General features: G+C 33.3%; 2 protein-coding genes across 3 annotated transcripts; both read left to right on the forward strand.

The window, feature by feature from the left end:
- The first annotated feature begins 4600 nt into the window (after window positions 1-4600).
- LOC122046771 lies at window positions 4601-7699 on the forward strand. Of its 2 annotated transcripts, none has more exons than XM_042607631.1 (4): window positions 4601-4738; window positions 5706-6018; window positions 6517-6741; window positions 7442-7699. In XM_042607631.1, exons 2-4 carry the CDS (start codon window positions 5770-5772, stop codon window positions 7589-7591), a joined length of 624 nt encoding a protein of 207 aa, XP_042463565.1. In that variant the 5' UTR covers window positions 4601-4738; window positions 5706-5769; the 3' UTR covers window positions 7592-7699. The 2 variants fall into 2 exon arrangements, with proteins under 2 accessions (XP_042463565.1, XP_042463566.1); XM_042607632.1 differs by having other exon boundaries at window positions 4607-4738; window positions 5735-6018.
- A 4000-nt stretch (window positions 7700-11699) lies between these two features.
- LOC122046772 (dolichyl-diphosphooligosaccharide--protein glycosyltransferase 48 kDa subunit-like) lies at window positions 11700-18464 on the forward strand. Its single transcript, XM_042607633.1, has 13 exons — window positions 11700-12094; window positions 12249-12385; window positions 12494-12619; window positions 13135-13188; window positions 13299-13412; window positions 14988-15043; window positions 15116-15157; window positions 16336-16411; window positions 16581-16652; window positions 16753-16878; window positions 16977-17081; window positions 17669-17752; window positions 18157-18464. Exons 1-13 carry the CDS (start codon window positions 11806-11808, stop codon window positions 18202-18204), a joined length of 1329 nt encoding a protein of 442 aa, XP_042463567.1. The 5' UTR covers window positions 11700-11805; the 3' UTR covers window positions 18205-18464.
- Window positions 18465-18793: the final 329 nt, after the last annotated feature.

Raw genomic sequence — 18793 nt, forward strand, 5'->3', positions numbered from 1 at the left:
GAAAATGATTATGACATATATCAAAATAAATAATTTTCAAAAGAAAACTTACTATAATTATATGATGTATGTATGACATGACATGATATTTTTATTTTTCATAATAGGTATGAATACAAAATATAATATCATGGCATATGAAGAGCAAATAAAGCATGCCACTTTAGCATAAATAATATACCCAGATTATCCATCTAAGTATCCCTAATTAATTACTAAACTAAAATTAATCCTAAGTTGCTCTTTTTCTTCTAAGAAAATGTCAAACCCCAACTTGACATTTCTTTGACTTTTCCTATTTGTGCAAATTTTAATTAAGTACAATTTCTTAAATTTTAGCACATTTTACTCTTTCAAAGAATAAACATCAAATCCTTCTTATTTTCAAGGAGTACAACTACTTTGAAAATACCTTCCAAGTGTCAACTTCTTTAAGGTTAGGTTAACTACCATTTCAATTGGAGTTGACACTCTCTAAACTTATCTAAGTGTAGAGAACACACTCTTAGGAATCCAAAATCTATTGGTGTTCCTTGGATGTGCTAGGTACTCACTAGGGATAACTTCCCTAGTAACCTTCCTAATGACCTTCCAGGCTTCTTAGAAGCCTTGGTCATACTTGACTCCTCACGATCAACTTTAGAGATAACTTCACTTGTGACCTTCTTAGTGACTTTGTTAGGCTTCTTAAAGGCCTTAGTCATATTGGTCTCTTCAAGGTTAACTCTAGGAATGACCTCTCTTGTAACCTTGACTTGACTCCTCAACCTAGGGTTGATTCCATAGCTATATGGAACTCTATGGTATGAAAGGACATCCCTCTTGGCTTTAGGTGTGTATCCCAAACCTCTATGACCATTGGATGATTCTTGCATATTTATTCCTAGGTTTTGCTCATTTCACCCCTTAAGAATATTTTCTATTCTTTTTAGAGTCTTCTCCAATCTATCAAGTCTTGACCTCAAAACTTGGTTTCACTCCTTAAATCCTTATATTTGAATTTTTCTTGATTTCCTTGAACATTTTTATTTTTAGGTAAATATTTAAAATCCTTAGAATTCTTTCCTAAATTATTATCTATCTTCCTAGCCTTAGGTACGGTAGTTTTTGGCATAATAAGCTACATATTTTTCCTTAATTCTATCATGCTTCCTATTTTCATGATAAATTATATTAAAATAATATAAATTATTTCTAGCATGCATTTTATCATGACTTAAAAGAGTACCATCAATAAAAGATACCTTGGGTTTGCTCTTAAGACCTTCCCCCTGACTTGTACTTCCTCTTTTAAACTTGGATAGTTTCTCCCCTTTTGGACATTGGCTCCGATAATATCCACTTTGATTACAAGAGAAGCGCACAATGTGCTCATTGCCTTTGTGTATCGAGGGGCCAACCTTCTTGGACTTTTCCTTGCTCTTTGGTGTTGGTTGACTCTTCTTCTTGGTCAACTTTGGACACTTACTCTTGTAGTGTCCTCTTTCCCTACACTCAAAGCAAATGATATGACTTATTGTTACAAATTGAAATATTTATACCTTTGCTTGTAGGGGTGGCACATGATCCTCCATTAGATTTTTCTTGATTTGTGGAGGTAACACTATCTTCCTCTCCATTTGACTCGGACGAGGAAGCCTCTTCTTCCTCTGGTGTCACTAAATGACGCTCCCCCTTAATCCTAGAGGTGGAGGCCTCTTCATTTTCATCCTCATGTACATGAAACAAAGAGTATGCTCCCTCTTTACCTTAACGCTGCACTCTCCCGAGGAAGGCTCTTCTTGAATTTCTTCTTTCGATGTTGAGCACCTCTCAACTTCGAAGTCCTCTTCTTGTTGATCCAATGAGTTGCCCTCTTTGGATTTTTCTTGACTTGGTGTAACAGAGGGTTCCTCATAAATCTTCGCTAATTTGCTCTAAAGCTCTTTGATGTCTTTATATTCTCCAATTAGACTCAAAATATTGCTTGGCAATAAATTTACCAATACCTTGGTCACTTTGTCATTTGTCTCGCATATTTGAGTTTACTCCTTGCTCTATTTGCTGTTCTTAAGGATTTTACCCTTGTTATCCGTTGGAGCCTCAAAGCCCTCCATTAGAGCAAACCATTGCTCTATCTCCATCATGAAGAAGTTTTCGATTCTTGATTTACAAGAATCAAAGCTTGACGCTATAAACGGTGGAGCTTCTCTTGTGTCATAACTGAGTCCATATCGGAATTCCATTTTTGAAGTTAAACTCCTCTTGAAGAAATCTTTGACTTGTTGAAATTTGAGCTTCAACTTCTTCTTCTTCCTATAGTTTGTTGCCCTTTCAGTGATGAGTCCGATGAATAGCTTCTCACGCTTCAATGATGTTGATTTACAGTGGAATAGACTCGAAAGCAAGCTCTCAATGCTAACACAAGGGTTTACTTGGTATCCACCTCAAGAAGAAATAACTAATCTAAGGATCCACACACCGAACAGACTCTCCACTGTGTAAACTCTCTTCTCGGAACAACCGAAGGTGAAGAAACCTCGTACAAGACTCAACGACAAGATATAACTCAAACAAGAAGTAAATATACAAGAATGCAGATAAAACCTTCTTCTTGCTTGATCTTGTTAATGAAGATTGCCTCTTGATTCTTGAAAATACAACAACACCTTGCTCCAAGTAACTTCAAGAACTAGCAGAAGAATGGGAGAAGTGTCGTGTAAGCTTTGTTTCATTTGAACTCGCTATCGCTTTTATATCTGCATTTAGGGCTCCCAATCGATTGCCACGTTAGATCCCAGCGATCTCAGCCTTCCAAACCTTGCATCCTGCGCAACGGTTATATCCCAATCAATCGGCTGATCGATTGGGGAGACTTTGATCGATCGACTGATCGATTCAGAGCGTCTTTGTGCTCTCGCAGATAAACCCAGAATCGATTGACCGATCAATTCAGGCCGCCTCACAATCTTGCGAGAAAATAAGCCCCAATCGATCGACTTATCAATTAGAGTATCCTAATCGATTGACTGATCGATTGGGGAGCACACTGTGCTCTTTGCGCGAGTGGCCTCCTATTGATCGTCTGATTGATTGACGTAGCCCCAATCGATCGCTGATCGATTGGGCTGTCTTTTCTCACGAAGCTCTCACAATCGATCAATTGATCTATTGGGTTCTGGTTTAATCGATCGGCTGATCGATTAACCAATCCTAACTTGACTAACTCAAGTATAGGGTCCTAAATCCAACATCCGGTCAACAATGATCTGTTGGGACTTTCTCATGCCTAGCATCTGGTCAACCTTGACCTGCTGGGACTTCGTTATTAAGTGTTTAGTCAATCCTTTGACCCACTTGGATTTTTCTAGCCATGTCAAGTGTCTGGTCAACCTTGACCCACTTGGACTTACCGTCTCATGCCAAGTGTCTGGTCACCTCGAACCCACCTGGATTTCTACACGCTTGACTTCACTCATCAAGACTTTCACCTGGCTTCACTCACCAGGATTTTCTCATTTCCTAACTTCACTCACTAGGTTTTTTACCTGGATTCATTTACTAGGATTTCTCATTTATCTAGCTTTACTCATTAGGTCTTTCACTTGACTTCACTAACGAGGATTTTCCAACTGCCTAACTTCACTCACTAGGACTTTTCATTTGCTGGCTTAATTCACTAGGACTTTCCATACCAAGTGTTTGGTCAACACTGACCCACTTAGATTTTCATCATCTGCCAACCTCCCTGTTGGACTTGCCCTTGCCTAATTTTCAGTTAGGACTTCCCAATCAAGTATTTGGTTAACCTTGACCTACTTGACTTTTCTTCATATTAAACTGGTCAAACATTTACCAGAGGAGAATTGCTTCAACAATCTCCCCAAATGGATGATTACACATGTAATCTTCATCATTGTCAAACATCAAAACTCAAATATCAAGACTCAAGCTTGAGCTAATTCAAACATAGTCAACCTGGTCAACCTTGACCTAGGAAAATTACACCAATAAACCTAATAAACTTCGACGTAGAAAGTCACTTCATGATCACAGAGGTTATGAGAGACGGTATATAAAAAGAGTCATCTCTGTTAGCAAGATTCGCAATGAGTATCATCTAAATCTTACTCTCATACATATCCTCTACTATATATTCTTCTTTGCCCATTTACTGTCAAACATACTAATTTGAGCGTCGAAGAATCTTACCAGAAATTCTTTCTCTGATCTTTAATCACTAATACTTTGTTAGATTATCAAATTATACGTAGGATCGTTAAAGAACTCCATCACCAATTAAAAAAGTTTTCTGTCAATTAATAAACTATCTATCTGAACCAATATGTTATCTCTCTTGTATTTAGATAGCATCAATCAGTATATTCATATTCGGAGCTATTATTTTTTTAACTTTCTTTAACTACAAATCTGTATACTAAATACTAAATACTAAATTTTAAATTTTAAATTTTAAATTAAAAAAAATCACGGATGACATGCAAGATAATATTTCACTTCTGTATTACCTTATTAATAAATCAAACATTATATTTTATTTAATATTATTCATTATTTTTAAATATCATTATAAAAATTGTGCTAGTTAAAATTGAGTTTCGTAGGGGTGAGAAAAGGTGGACTAAACAAATTAATCGCCGGCGTCGCTCGTGAATGACCTACGTGCCTCCCCGGTCGATTGGCCTCTGCGATTGATCTGTGGCCTCCTCTCAAAGAACCCTTCAAATCCTCGACATAGGTTCTTTTCTCCCTTCCCGTGTCCAACTTCTCTTGATCGATTGCTTCTGAATCATGATGGCAATGCTTCCTTCTGGGCGTGATCTTGTGGGACAGAAAAGGAGGCGACTTTGTTGGTTAAAATTGAATAATTATTGTCTTAGAATATCGCAGTAGCAGTCGCTTTAGGGCTAGGAGTTGATTTTGTATCTCGCTCAAGATTTTTTTTTATTCTACTTCACCATCAACTTCACATATTCATCTCCTTTTATGATAGGTTGGGTTTAGGTTTTGGTGGGTTTAATTTAACCTAGTGAGTTCTAGATAAAATCTCTTTTTAAAAAACATCATACAACAAATGATCCAACATCATAAATAATTCAATTTGAGAACCTTATGGCCTCCGATTAGTTTCCTGACAAGCAAAGTTCATCAGTTCATTTATTTGTTTACTTGAGTGGTGGTCGACATGCAATTCCATGTCTATACCACGACTTCCCTTAGTCTACTTTTTGGATGGCCAATTCATTATTCATCTACATACTGTTAGAGTGAACCTAAATAATCCATGAAATAATATTGATTAGGTCGGGCCAGAAAACATTAATATGTGATGCAAATGGCAATTTTTTTTTGAATATTAGGGAGATTAAAACAAGCAAGATGAAGAAAAAAAAAGGACATACTTAAAAGGATACTTATACTTTTCTATAGAGAAAAATATCGATTTCAATTTCTAAAACAATTTAATATACCTCTTTTATGTATTTTTGTCAGTTTGAGTTGAGCTATTTTATATTTCTGGAGTGGTGATCAATGAAAAATGTTGGTTAAGTATTTTGGGGCTTGCTTTATCCATTTTTTCCACTACAGATTGCTTATTTTATGCTGAGTTTCTATATTGTCACTATAATTTTATTGATGTTCAGTTTATCTTTCTTTCATGCTCAAAAGTTGTATCTAGTTAAAGCTAAATTTCGAAATCTCAGGAACTAAGTAAACCTTTGCTAACTTAAAGATTCAAGATATCACTGGAGTGATCTGATTAAGGAGATGAATGCTGTTCAATCTATTTTGCATCCAACTGGAGGGATCGTCTTGAATGGAGTGAAAATGAGAAGTGTTGAAAACTTATGTTCTGCATGTCCGTGTTTAAAAGCTTCTCGTCTACCTCCTTCTGTATCATTCAGATTTCAGCAAGATAAATTGCACCTAAGGTTGATTTTTAATCCCCTCAAAAACAAAAGATGTGCTTCAGTACTTACTTTTGGCAAAAAAGGAGACTCTTTGAGTGAAAATGAGGTATTTCGTTTTCGTTGTTATTTTTTTCAACGTGCATCCAAATATAATTAGTATTGCAGTACCATGTGCTTTCATTTCTTGGCACATAATGCCACTTACTTGACAACCAATCATTATTGGAGTCTTTCTCTTCAAATTTCTATATGCATTAGCGAGAAGCACATTAATATACCATCTCCCAAACAAACATTTACTTAAAAATCTACTAGATGGTAATTCTACAGCCTTTTTGTTCTGAACTCATCCATTCAATTATGACTTAGTAATGCTTTAGGCTTGGTTTACTCGAGTGGAAAGATGAGGGTGAGGAGGGAAAGAAACAAAAAAACTTAGACACACATCATGGATCACTTCTAAACACTTTGTGCTGTTTTCCTATCCCTTCACGTCTTCCTTCTACGTTTTAAGTTGAACATGAAGCTCTAGGTCATCTTTTTTTCTTTTTTTTTGTATGTCTCTTTACGGAATCTAGTTTTTATTACCTGACAATCTTCACAGGAATTACCAAAGAAACTGGGAAACAATTTTAGGAAGGAGCTCACAGTACAAGATGTTTTAAGGGAGTATGAGAAGGAAAAACAGTCCAATGGTAGTGGCAGTCATCGAAAGTCTTTTTGGGCTTTCTGGGATCGTGGTGATGGTTCAAGTGGCCTGAATGGCGAAGGATTTCAAGTTGAGGAACTGGTTCAAGTGATTATGGCAATCATCGGTGTTATATTCCTGGTAATTATTACACAGCTTATCTTTCTTTGTATGATTTTTTTGTAGTATCCAAAGGACTTATTTTGTCAATACCTTATTTTAGTAACCACCAATTGCATAATTTGATCAGCATTAATCAATCATAGGATAGAATTCTCTTTTCCTTATGGCTAGTGAACAAAATGTTGAAAAAGATAAGTCTTTGAATATCTTGATCCTAATGTTGGAATCTTTAGATTCCCGTCCCCCTCGCTCCACTTTGAATTCATTTCTCCAATTCAAAATGTCCTATTGGCCTGTTCAACTTCACAACATCAAGTTTGTCTGTCTTCGTAAATAGATGAAGGTTTCTGTGTGTTGTAGCAGAGATAAATAATTTGGTAAACAAGTTTCTGTCCTGGTAAAACAATTCACAAAGAAGGGTCTCCTTATTCCCAAATCATCGTGCTGGTATCTTGATAAAAGATCAACTTACTGGCCATTCTTGGATATTGACATCAAGCAGCTTAGCTTAGCTACCTGGACATCTTTATCAGGATATGTGCCGAGTACCAATCTCCAAAACGATATCCTTCAATATGGAGATATGATCAATGTACTTGTATTGTGATACACTACTTGTATCTTTAGGTTTATTGGAAGCTCTTGGCTGAGCTGATTTGCTTTAAACATTCAGATACAATTTTTCGATATTATATTTTTTATTCTTCTCGGCATGCAGTACATACTGATAACCAAAGGCCAGGAACTGTCTCTTCTTGCCAGAGACTACATCCGATATCTTTTGGGGGCCAAGGCTAGTGCCAGATTGATCCGGACGATGGACAAATGGAGCAGATACGCAAAAGCATTATCTGGAAGGGGATTATGAGATAAAAGAAGTTGTAGAGAAATACAATTTTTTTAAATAGCAATTAGTTTGTTTGTTTAAATGAACTGGTTTGGGTTCGAAATCAGTCGCTTATAAATTTTGAGATCAGCTTCTGCTTCTTTTGTGATCATAATCTGATGCTTACTTGTGTGAAGTTAATGGAACCTGTTTTCCTGAAAATAGAGTTGAGTTGTTCTTAAATGTGTTTTTAGAGTGTTTTTTTTTTTTTTGCCTTTTCTTTTACTGTGGCATATAAATTTTGAGATCAACTTCTACTTCTTTTGTGATCATAATCTGATAATCATAATCTACTTCTTAAATGTGTTTTTTAAAGTGTTTATTTGTTTTTTGCCTTTTCTTTTATATTGGCTATTCATATATATTTGCTTATTTGAGTGTTTTCAAATATTCATTTTAAATAAATTTTTCTCTAAACAACATAAACATAATGAAAAATAAGTAATTTTAGTTGAGGTTATTTTAATCATTGATTAAAACTAGTCAAATGTCAATTAAAATTATTTTCAATTTGAAAATAAAATAAGAGCGTTAAAGTTACTTTAAATATAGAATAGTTTTGGTTAAAATTGTTATAAAAAATATTATAACAATGGCAGAAGAGTACACGTTGTAATAAAAAATCTATTACGTTAATAACCCGTACTATCGGTCTTCTGAATAGGGAAGAAAAGTAAATATTGATATACTTGACTATTATACAAGAGAAATAACGAATAATATTGTAACAAATATTAAGTAGCTATTACATGATGTAGTTATTATCGATAGCTGCTACAAGTGGGAATGATAATGAGATGGGCATGAATAAATTTATCATCCTCATTTCCATCTCCATTCCTGATTCTATCTATTTAAGGAATCCCCATCCCTATCCGACAAGGATTAAATCACTCTATTTCCACTTTAAATGTCTTGGCAAACAGATTTTTAATTTTTAATATATTTTAGTATTAATAAAAAATCTAATGATGTATAGATACTCATATTAATTAAACAATACATATATAATATATAACATTAGTAATCCATGATTTAATATGTTCAAACTCCGTCCTCATTTTCCCTAGGGTTCGAACTCGTGGGAAAAAAAAATATAATCCGAAACATATAAGTATTTGGGAAGGAAAGTCTTGGTGCAACATTAAAATTATTAGTTTGTGACCAAAAGATCACGGGTTCGAATCCTGAAAATAATCTCTTGTAAAAAATAGGATAAAACTACGTACAATAAATCCTTTCTTGGGACCTCGTATAGTAAAAGCTTCATACATAAGACTATTTTCTTTTTAACATATAAGTATTTGGGGAACAAATTTTCTAATGGGGCATCTTTTGATTGTGTTTTTAAAACGATATCTTGTTTTTGATGATTTATATAATTTAAGGTGGGCTTCTATTTTTGTCCATAATATTATGAATAAGAATAATTTTAAAATGAATAAAAATAGACCATTTTTATTTTTGCCCTTTCTTTATTTTAGAAAACTTGTTCCTTTATTTTTGGATTTTTAAATTTCTTAACTTAGGATATGTTTGATTTAAAATATCATGTATAATTTTAATTAATTATATGATTACTGAGTAATTACTTAACTAAAATTATGACATTCAACTTTTGAAATACTCATTTTGAGAAAAAAAAAATATTTTAAAAAAATGATTTTTTTTATTAACTTCTAAATCTCATAAAACCTCTCACTTACAAGATAATTATATTTCAATTAATATCCTTTATTTACTAATATAACAGACATACTCTATTACTTAATATTATCTCGTTACTCCAACTAAATATAAGATTAAATAATTATCAACAACAACCTTATGTCCTTATTCTTAACTTCAGCAATTTTCATATAAATTCAAAAGGGTTTAATTTTTTTTTAAAACAAATAAAAATTAACTAAAATACTGTCCTGTTTGAAGATTTATTTATTTATTTATTTTTACTGAATGTAGATAAATTTTACAAAAAATTGTTAAATCATGTATCTTACTTTTAAAATTATGAAATCACTTATCCACTCTTTTTTTTTTCTTGGTCACTGTTTCTAATTGAGTGCCTTTTTTTTTTATAGTCGAATCAATTTTATTTTTTAGCCAGTTTTTACTAATTCATATTCAAAAAATTATTACTCAATATATTAGATCAAATTGATATTTAAGAATATTTTATAATTAAGAAAATTAGATTTTGTATCATTTCAAAGTCTCTAAGTTCATAAACTCTAGTTTCAAAATTACTAAATCACATATCCACTTTTGCCCCTATTACTGTCCGAGTCGAGTGCAATTTTTCAAGCTGTCGAATTGTTTTTTTTAGCCGATTTTAATCGATTCATGTTAAAAAATTATTACTCTCAATATATTGGATCAAATTGATATTTGAGAATATTTTTATAATCATAAAAACTAGACAAACACATAAGAACTGGTTTCATATCATTCTGAGGTCTTTAGATCCATCAACTGATTTCGTCCGAAATCGACTGATGGACTTAGAGACCTTTAAATGATACAAAACCAGTTCTTACGTATTCATCTAGTTCTCCTGATTGTAAAAATATCCTCAAACATAAATTTGACCCAATATATTGAGAGCAGTGATTTTTTAAATATGAATGTGTCCAAAAAAACTAGTTCATGTTAAAAAAATTCACTACTCTTAATATATTAGGTCAAAGAGCATTGATATAATCATAAGAACTAGACGAACTCATACGCTCTAATTTTATGTAGGTCTATCAATCAATTTTTGTTGAAACTCTTTAGGTCCATTCGACCAAAATGAGTCGATAGGCTTAAAGTACTTAGAATGACATGAAATTAAGTTTTATGAGTTCATTTGATTCTTATGGTTATATTCATGTCCTTAAATATTAATTTGACTAAATATATTGAAAACATTGACTTTTTTAATATAAATATATTCAAAAAATCTAATTCATATTTAAAATATCACTAAATTTAATATATTTGGTAAAATTGATATTTTAAATCATTTATATTATTATGAAAATTAGATGAATACATTGTAACTAATTTTATGTCATTATAAGATCCCTAAATCTATTAGTTGGTTTCAGTCGGTTGATGGACCTAAAGATATTGGAATAATACAGAGTCAGTTCTTATGTGTTCATCTAATTTTCTTGATTGTAAAAATACCCTCAAATATCAATTTGACCCAAATATTGAAAGAAGTGATTTTTTGAACATGAATATGTCCGAAAAACTAATTCGTATTAAAAAATTACCGTTTCAATATATTGGGTCAAATTGATTTTTGAGGGCACTGATATAATCATAAAAACTAGATGAACATATAAGACATAATTTTATGTCATTTTAAGCTCTCTATGTTCATCAACCGATTTTGATCAAAACTCTTTAGGTTCATTCGACCAAAATTGGTTGATGGACTTAAATTAATCATAATGACGTGAAACTAGTTTTTACGAGGTTATTTAGTTCTTATGATTATATTCATATCCTCAAAATATTAATTTGACTAAATATATTGAGTGCAATGATTTTTTGAACATAAATATGACGAAAAAATCTAATTCGTATTCAAAAAATAATTGATTTTAATATATTAAGTAAAATTGATATTGAGGTCATTTATATGGTGAATTAGACGAATATATAGAAACTAATTTTGTATCATGAGATCTCCATGTTATCAGTTGATTTTGATCGAAATCGATTGATAAATCTAAAAATTTTAAAATTAAAATGATATAAAACAAATTTCTATATATTTATTTAATTCTTATGATTATAAAAATATCTTCAAATATTATTTTGATTGAATATACTGAGAACAATATATTTGTTTAACACGAATGTGTTAACATTTGTAAAAAAAAAAAAATTCGAATGTTTAAAAAAACACTTAAATGGGAAAAATAACATGGGAAAAAATGGTACATGATTTTATATTTTTAAAAATAGGATAATAATTTCGGAAATTAATGTTTGGTAAAAAGCTGATTTATTTTTGTCGTTGTGTTTGGTGTGCATCACCGTACACGTAAGCTGTCCTCAGTTATCTGTTTCCTGTCCGCGATTGGACATACTATTTTTTCCGCCCTCCAGCCTTCTAACGGGACGACCAGCTTGAGCGAGTCGTCTCTCCGCTGCGCCGTTCTGCTACGCCCTCCCCAAAACCCTAGAAGCGGTCTGCGACAATGGCGAAGCCTTTCGCCGCCTTGGCGATTCCTCTCTTCCTACTTTCTGTCGTCTCCCTCTTATCTCTCCGCTGCGGCGCTTTCTCCGCCGATCGCCCCACCGATCGACGTCTCCTCGTCTTGGTGGACGATCTCGCGATCCGGTCCTCCCACTCCCTCTACTTCTCCACCCTTCAGTCCCGTGGTTACGATCTCGACTTCAAGCTCGCCGATGATCCCTCGCTCGCGCTTAGCCAGTACGGCCAGTACCTCTACGACGGCCTTCTCCTCTTCTCTCCCTCCGTCCAACGTAAGATGTCCTCGGACACATTGATCTATTGAATTTATTAATTTTACTACGTTGCATCATGTTGTGATTTGTAATTTGACTTGATCGATGGAATGCCTTCGATTCATCTTATCATCAGATGTGAGTTCTGCTTAAAGTTTGTCTTTTTTTCTAGGTTTTGGTGGATCTTTGGACCTGGCAGGAATTCTCGACTTTGTGGACGCAGGGCATGATTTGATCTTAGCGGCAGACTCGTCTGCTTCTGACCTGATTCGTGAGATCTCAACTGAGTGCGGGGTTGATTTTGATGAGGCAAGTTGCTATTCGAGATATATATATATTATATATTCATATATGCTTTTTCTCGTTTTCATATTTTTCTGTTAACACATATATCTAAATCATTCAGTTTCATTTCAGGATCCCGCTGCTTTGGTTATTGATCACACTAGTTATGCAGTCTCTGAAACTGAAGGTGATCATACACTGATTGCTTCTGATATTTTCATTGAGTCCACTACGATTCTGGGTGACGAGAAAATTGAGGTAAAAATGAATCTTTCTTTCCTGTTATGTTTTTCAATTAACGTGAAAATTGCTGAACCATAATTTTCACTTCTTGACTGAATTTGTGCATGCTACTTTTTAATAGCACTGGGCATACTTTCTAAGTTTCATATATTCTGTGCCTATGATCTTAATTTGAATGCCATCCAAAGATGAAATCTTTTTTTATATATTCTCTCTATATCCTTGCTAAATGTTTCAGCCAACTATGTTTTATCATAGACTCTTTATTATTTTCTGTATAATCCAAATTATTTGCATTATGAAGCTTAGAAACCTCAAGTCTCATTCATGTAGCCCAGTAGTAAATGAAAAAAAAAAGTTTCATTCTTAAGACTCATGAATGCTTCTCTACTATAATCTTCCATGATCTCGTGGAGAAAAAATGTTACTATTCGAGGTACTTCTAGCTACTTAAAAAAAATGCAATTTAAGAGCTCAACTATATTATACGTAGTGATGGTTATCTGATCTTGACTGAAATCTCTGAACAGGCTCCTGTTCTGTTCCGCGGGATTGGCCATTCTCTAAATGCTGCTAATAGCTTGGTAATCATTCAAATTGTTTTGTTGATTTCTCTCTTTTGCCATATTTCAGTCTTATCTCTGGTTACATGGTCAACAATTTAGAGATTTCTGACCCCCATACTATGATCCAGGTATTGAAAGTTCTTTCTGCCTCCCCTGCTGCATATTCTGCAAATCCAGCAACTAAGCTTTCAAGTCCTCCATCACTTACAGGATCTGCAATATCATTAGTGTCTATTGTGCAGGTAGCGTATTCAAATTTATGCCTAATATTCTCTGATTTATGTTCATAGATTTGTAGTACCAGGGCCCATATGGTTTGAATAACCTTGGATGAAAGGCATGTGACTAGGACATAATAGCAATTGGCAACATCTGTATTTGTTCGATATTGGCTGAGAAGGTGGCTTTGGCTCAATAGAGGCAATCAAAATTTCAATATGTGCTTGTGGATCAGTATATGTTTTGCAGACTGTGAATTACTAACCGCTGTTACTTTAAGGAGCAGATAGGAAGTGGATTCAGAAAGTAGTAAAAGCCAAAGGATAATATTTCTATTTTTTTACTTGAAAGCAAGGCTGTCAAACTTGTAATTCTTGTGGGATCTTAGGATCCTATGTCTAGGTAAGATTTACAACAACAAATATAGAAAAACGTTGGCTTTATCTTTCTTTGTGAGATATTTTACAAAAACAAGCATAAGTCTTAACTTTTTGTTAGATATTTAATTTTGCTAAATTTATCCAACTTATTTATTATGTTAATTTTCAGGTAGACTAACAAATGTGCAATTTATATTCATATAGTTTCCTAATGTATGCTATGTGAGACATGAAAGTTTAAATAGTTACAAAAATCTTGTTTTACTTTTAGCATTACAAATTTTTAGTAGTTGCTTGTTACATGTTAAGATATCTAATATGCTGATTTAAACTCCATTTTAAAAATTAGTATTTTAATGTAACAGTAAAGACTTGATCCTATTCTTATATTTGAAAAGCTAGGTAGGTAGTTATAATTTAATTTGTGATAATTGATAAAATCTTGCGCCCAAAGCATTTGTCTTTTATTTGTAGTTTCGGCACATCATATTAGAGAAAAAAAATTGTCATTAGTATTTTAAACCCAGATTGGTCATCAAACTAGCTTGGGATCTGAGTCGGTACAATAAATCAAAGATGAAATACAAATATTAAATAATTTACTAAAATTTAATATCAGTTAACTGGTCTGGCTTGATTAGTTTCCATCTAGTTTCTTTGATTTTATCTGGTTCTTGTGTGGATTTATTTCTTTTAGATGGTTGTCTCTTTTTCCGATTAATTTTGAGTGAAAGTAGTAATTATTAATTCCTTGTTTTTACATTCTCGCTTATTTTTGGTTTCAAATAAATAATTAAATTATTTTACTTTAACTAGTTGGTTCAGAGAATTGCTCTAGCTTATGTGCAACACTTTCCTAACTCACTTTTGACTAAATACTTACTTTAACTTGTTTTTCTGCATGTTTGGTTTAGAATTGCTTTAGCTACATCTTCAAGTAATTATATGTAGTACCAAGAATGATTGTTCAATATATCTGAGACAACCAGTTTAGTTTGTCTGCTTTTGGATGATCTGTTTCATGTGATGGGTAACTTGGTTACCAGAAGTTACTATCTAGTATAGAGATTGATGTTGTTCACTTCTAAAGATTCTAATGTTTCCTTCCTATTTATTATTTCTTTGATGGCCATTAAGGGTGCTTTTCTCATCTTATCCTTTATTATTGTCAGAAAGCCATATAATTTTAGCTGTATTGATTTTTTTTTTAATCTTCAGGCAAGAAACAATGCTCGTGTCTTGATAACTGGTTCTTTAGATATGTTCAGCAATCGGTATGATGTCCAAATTCTTACTTATTAGTTCATTTAATATTTTTCTTACACATTTAATTTGTTATGCTTCAGTTTTCTTAAATCTGGTGTGCAGAAGGCTGGGAGCTCCATCAAGTAAGTCTTGTTTTCCTTCTATTTGTCAAGCTCTTTATATGAACTAATTCTATGCAAATCAGAGTTGTGTCTTCCCTTTGCTGGACAAATCTTACTGTTATAGTGAATATTGTTTTGTTAGATAGGAATTTAGTGGCCAGTTGCTTGTTCTTCTCTTACCGTTCTCACATTTGATAGGAACTCCTTTACCTGTTTCTTTCTAGAACTCAATCCCCTCTATTGTTCTCCTTTGGAACTGCTTTAGTGTTAAGGTTTTCCATTGGCTATACACCAGTGCAACTTGAGATTAGTTGGCATTTTAAGAATCAAGGCATCAGATTGAAACTTTTCCCTTGTTAATTCTTTTGTATAAAAAGATTATTTTGTTCTGTTGTATCTGCTCAATCAGGATACAAACATAAGAAGATAAGACCTTGCTCAAAAGGACGAACTTTATGGTCATACAAGTCTCAAATGACTCAAATCATGCAAGTTTGTTTGAGTATTATCCACCATAGCTGGTTGTGATTGTGGCTTTGTCACACAAGTCAGAATATCTTCATTCAAAGCAGCATAGTCAGATGAACATTGTGAAATTGGCATATGTTCAAGAACAACACCAGAATTTATGCATATATGATCAGTTAAAATGGCTGGTAATTCAAAGTATTAGCATGCTAAGCCATGTTATATAGTCATTCACCTGCTGCAGGGGTACGAGTAATCTTGTCAATTGCAATGAGCTTGAGAAGAGTATGTTTTGAGGGAGGCCCACCATCTTTCTGTATTAGACCGTTTATTTTTCGTGCCCAAAGAACTTGTTAATTGCAAATCAAAATTGATTTTCTGAAAATAATTTAGCAGTTGGTGTCAAATTCTAGGAATGAGAACCTATTTGTTTTGCCCATATTTTTCCAGGGAGCAGCCTTTTGAGTTTAGCATACATTCTTTTTGGTTTCAATTGTACAATTGACTGCCCTTAATTGAAATTTTGGCAATAATGAAACAGCCTTATTGTTATATGTTGTTAAATGCCCTATTACACAACATAATTCTACAGGTTTTCTACATAGTATTTCTACATAGTATCATTGATGTTAAATCAATACTCTTTAGAATGTTTGAGAATTCCTGAAAGGAGCTTTCTTTAAAATCCAAGTGATGGAATTGTTGAGTAAGGATTTGCATTTTCAATACAGGAGTGAAAAATCTGGTAACCAGCAGTTTCTCACAGAGATTAGCAAATGGGTCTTCCATGAAAGAGGCCATCTCAAGGTAAAGAATTTAGCATCTTACCTGAATTTTCAGTTAACACATTTTTCCTTAAATTTTTGCTAAACGTCGAAGAACTGGCAGTTGAACATCTATATCAGCTATCTTACTCCTCGTAATGACATCATTTATTGTTGAGGGTCCTTACTTTTATTAGAAAATATTTTCATAGGCTATTAATGTGCGTCATCACAAAGTTGGAGAAACAAATGAGCCATCTATCTACAGAATCAATGATGATTTGGTAATTGTTTCTTATCCATAAATGCTATTGTTATATGCACAATTAGCAGGAAGGAGAGTGTATGGCTCAAGTATTTCTGTCAATGAATTTTTTGGTGAAGGAATATTCCGTTGAAATCTATGAGTGGTCTGGATCAAGCTGGAAACCATATGTTGTAGATGATGTTCAAGTTCAGTTTTACATGATGAGCCCTTATGTACTAAAAACCTTATCCACCGACAAGAAGGTATATTTATGTTAAAATTCTTCTCGCTTGTCTTCATGAACGATGACCAAACAAGCTGTTTACATTTTCAATTATTTTTTTTTTTTGGGTAATTGCAGGGCCTGTATTCAACCTCATTTAAGGTTCCTGATGTCTATGGCGTTTTTCAATTTAAGGTGGAGTACGAGAGACTGGGATACACAAGCTTGTCACTTTCAAAACAGGTATAGCATATCTCTATAATTGGTATCACTTTCCCTTCTTTTTGGTTTATAATTTGGCTGTAATGGTAAGAGGCGAAAGTTCTACATAGGCTTTTTTTTTTTTTTTTCATATTCTGCCAATCACTGGATTGACTTCCATAACAACAATTTGATAATGTGATTGGATATTACAATCGCACTTAACTCTTCACTGATGCTAAACCAAGCATTCATGTTGTCTCCTAATTACGAAAGATTGTGAAACACAAATTTCTAGAAAATTCCTATGAAAGTTTCATTGAGTTTCTTTGCTATTAAGCAGATGCCAACTTTTTCATTTTGCCATTTTTTGCCTCTTATTTCTAAAAATTTGTAATCAAGGCAAAGTAATTTAGGTCTGACATTGTCTAGGTCCTTATCGTTTAATGTGCACCTGCTTTAAGGCAATGTTCTGTTCTAAAAAATATCTACTTGCTGCCAATCCAGGAAATTCTAGTGTTGATATCCTGTTTGAATCTGTTCCATAATCAATCATCATCCAGTCTGGACCTCCAAAAATCTAGAATGGTGTTATTATTTTGATCTAATGAAATTCAACTGTTTTGCAGATACCAGTTCGACCTTTCCGCCACAACGAGTACGAGAGATTCATTACCACTGCCTTCCCATATTATGGAGCATCTTTTTCAACTGTGAGTTTCCTTACCTTTCCCCCCCAGTAAGGTTCAACAATTGTGCTTGTAAATCAAAAGGGTACTGCAAAATCAAACATCTTGAACATTGAATTACAGATACACAACTCTTTTCACTTGTCCTTGCGTAAAGCATGCACGGCATGCATATTTATCCCAAGCTAGTGTGCTTTACCCGGCATATGTTGCATCTTTTTTGAAACCATTTCTTGTCGCAAAAGAATTTTAATTTTATTTGTAGCACCATTTATTTTGATTTCTCATCTGCAAATCCTGCTTAAATTTTCAATCTCCAAGCCTATAGGATTTCATAATGTTAATTAATTTTATTCGATATCACAAGTATCGATCGTCTACTTAATGGAAATTTAAATTGGATCTATAAATCTTCTCTTTTCTGGCAGATGGCTGCGTTTTTCATATTCACCGTTGTCTACCTCTACAACAAGTAGAAGTGGCCTCGCCTTATTGATGTGATAACTCATGTTGAAGAACACGCAAGGCGCGAGAAGATGCTCCGTTCATTTGCTGCATCATTTGAAGATCTATGTATTTTGGACGACCTACGATTTTGGATTGCCTGACATTTTTTTCCGTTATTTATGGAACTCGAGTTGGCATTAGGGGGCACCTCATAAACATTTCTCTGTAGTACTTATTTATCTCGAGCATCTTAATTGGAATCAAGAGATGAAAATAAAAATTTTCTCCAGTGCACAAGTGTTTTTTTTTCTTTTTTATGTTCGTAAATTAATAATAGTCAGGCGATAAGGGAAGATATAGCCCAAGCGATTGGCGTTGAGATTCTGTTTTCCTTGATATGTTTTTATCTAAATTTTAACGAAATCATATAGATTTTAGGTTGCAATCGATCTTGTAATTTCTAGACGATGGTGTTCTTTTGAAATTGGATCAATCTGCCAACTGCAACAACATGCCTGAACTTTAACGAACCCCCCCTGGATTTAAAATCCTGTAAGAATTATTACCAAATTTATTTAAACTCGTATACTTTAACTGATATATTCTTTAATCCTTATT

Source organism: Zingiber officinale, chromosome 2B (assembly GCF_018446385.1).
Source record: "Zingiber officinale cultivar Zhangliang chromosome 2B, Zo_v1.1, whole genome shotgun sequence".
NCBI classification, from domain to species: domain Eukaryota; kingdom Viridiplantae; phylum Streptophyta; class Magnoliopsida; order Zingiberales; family Zingiberaceae; genus Zingiber; species Zingiber officinale.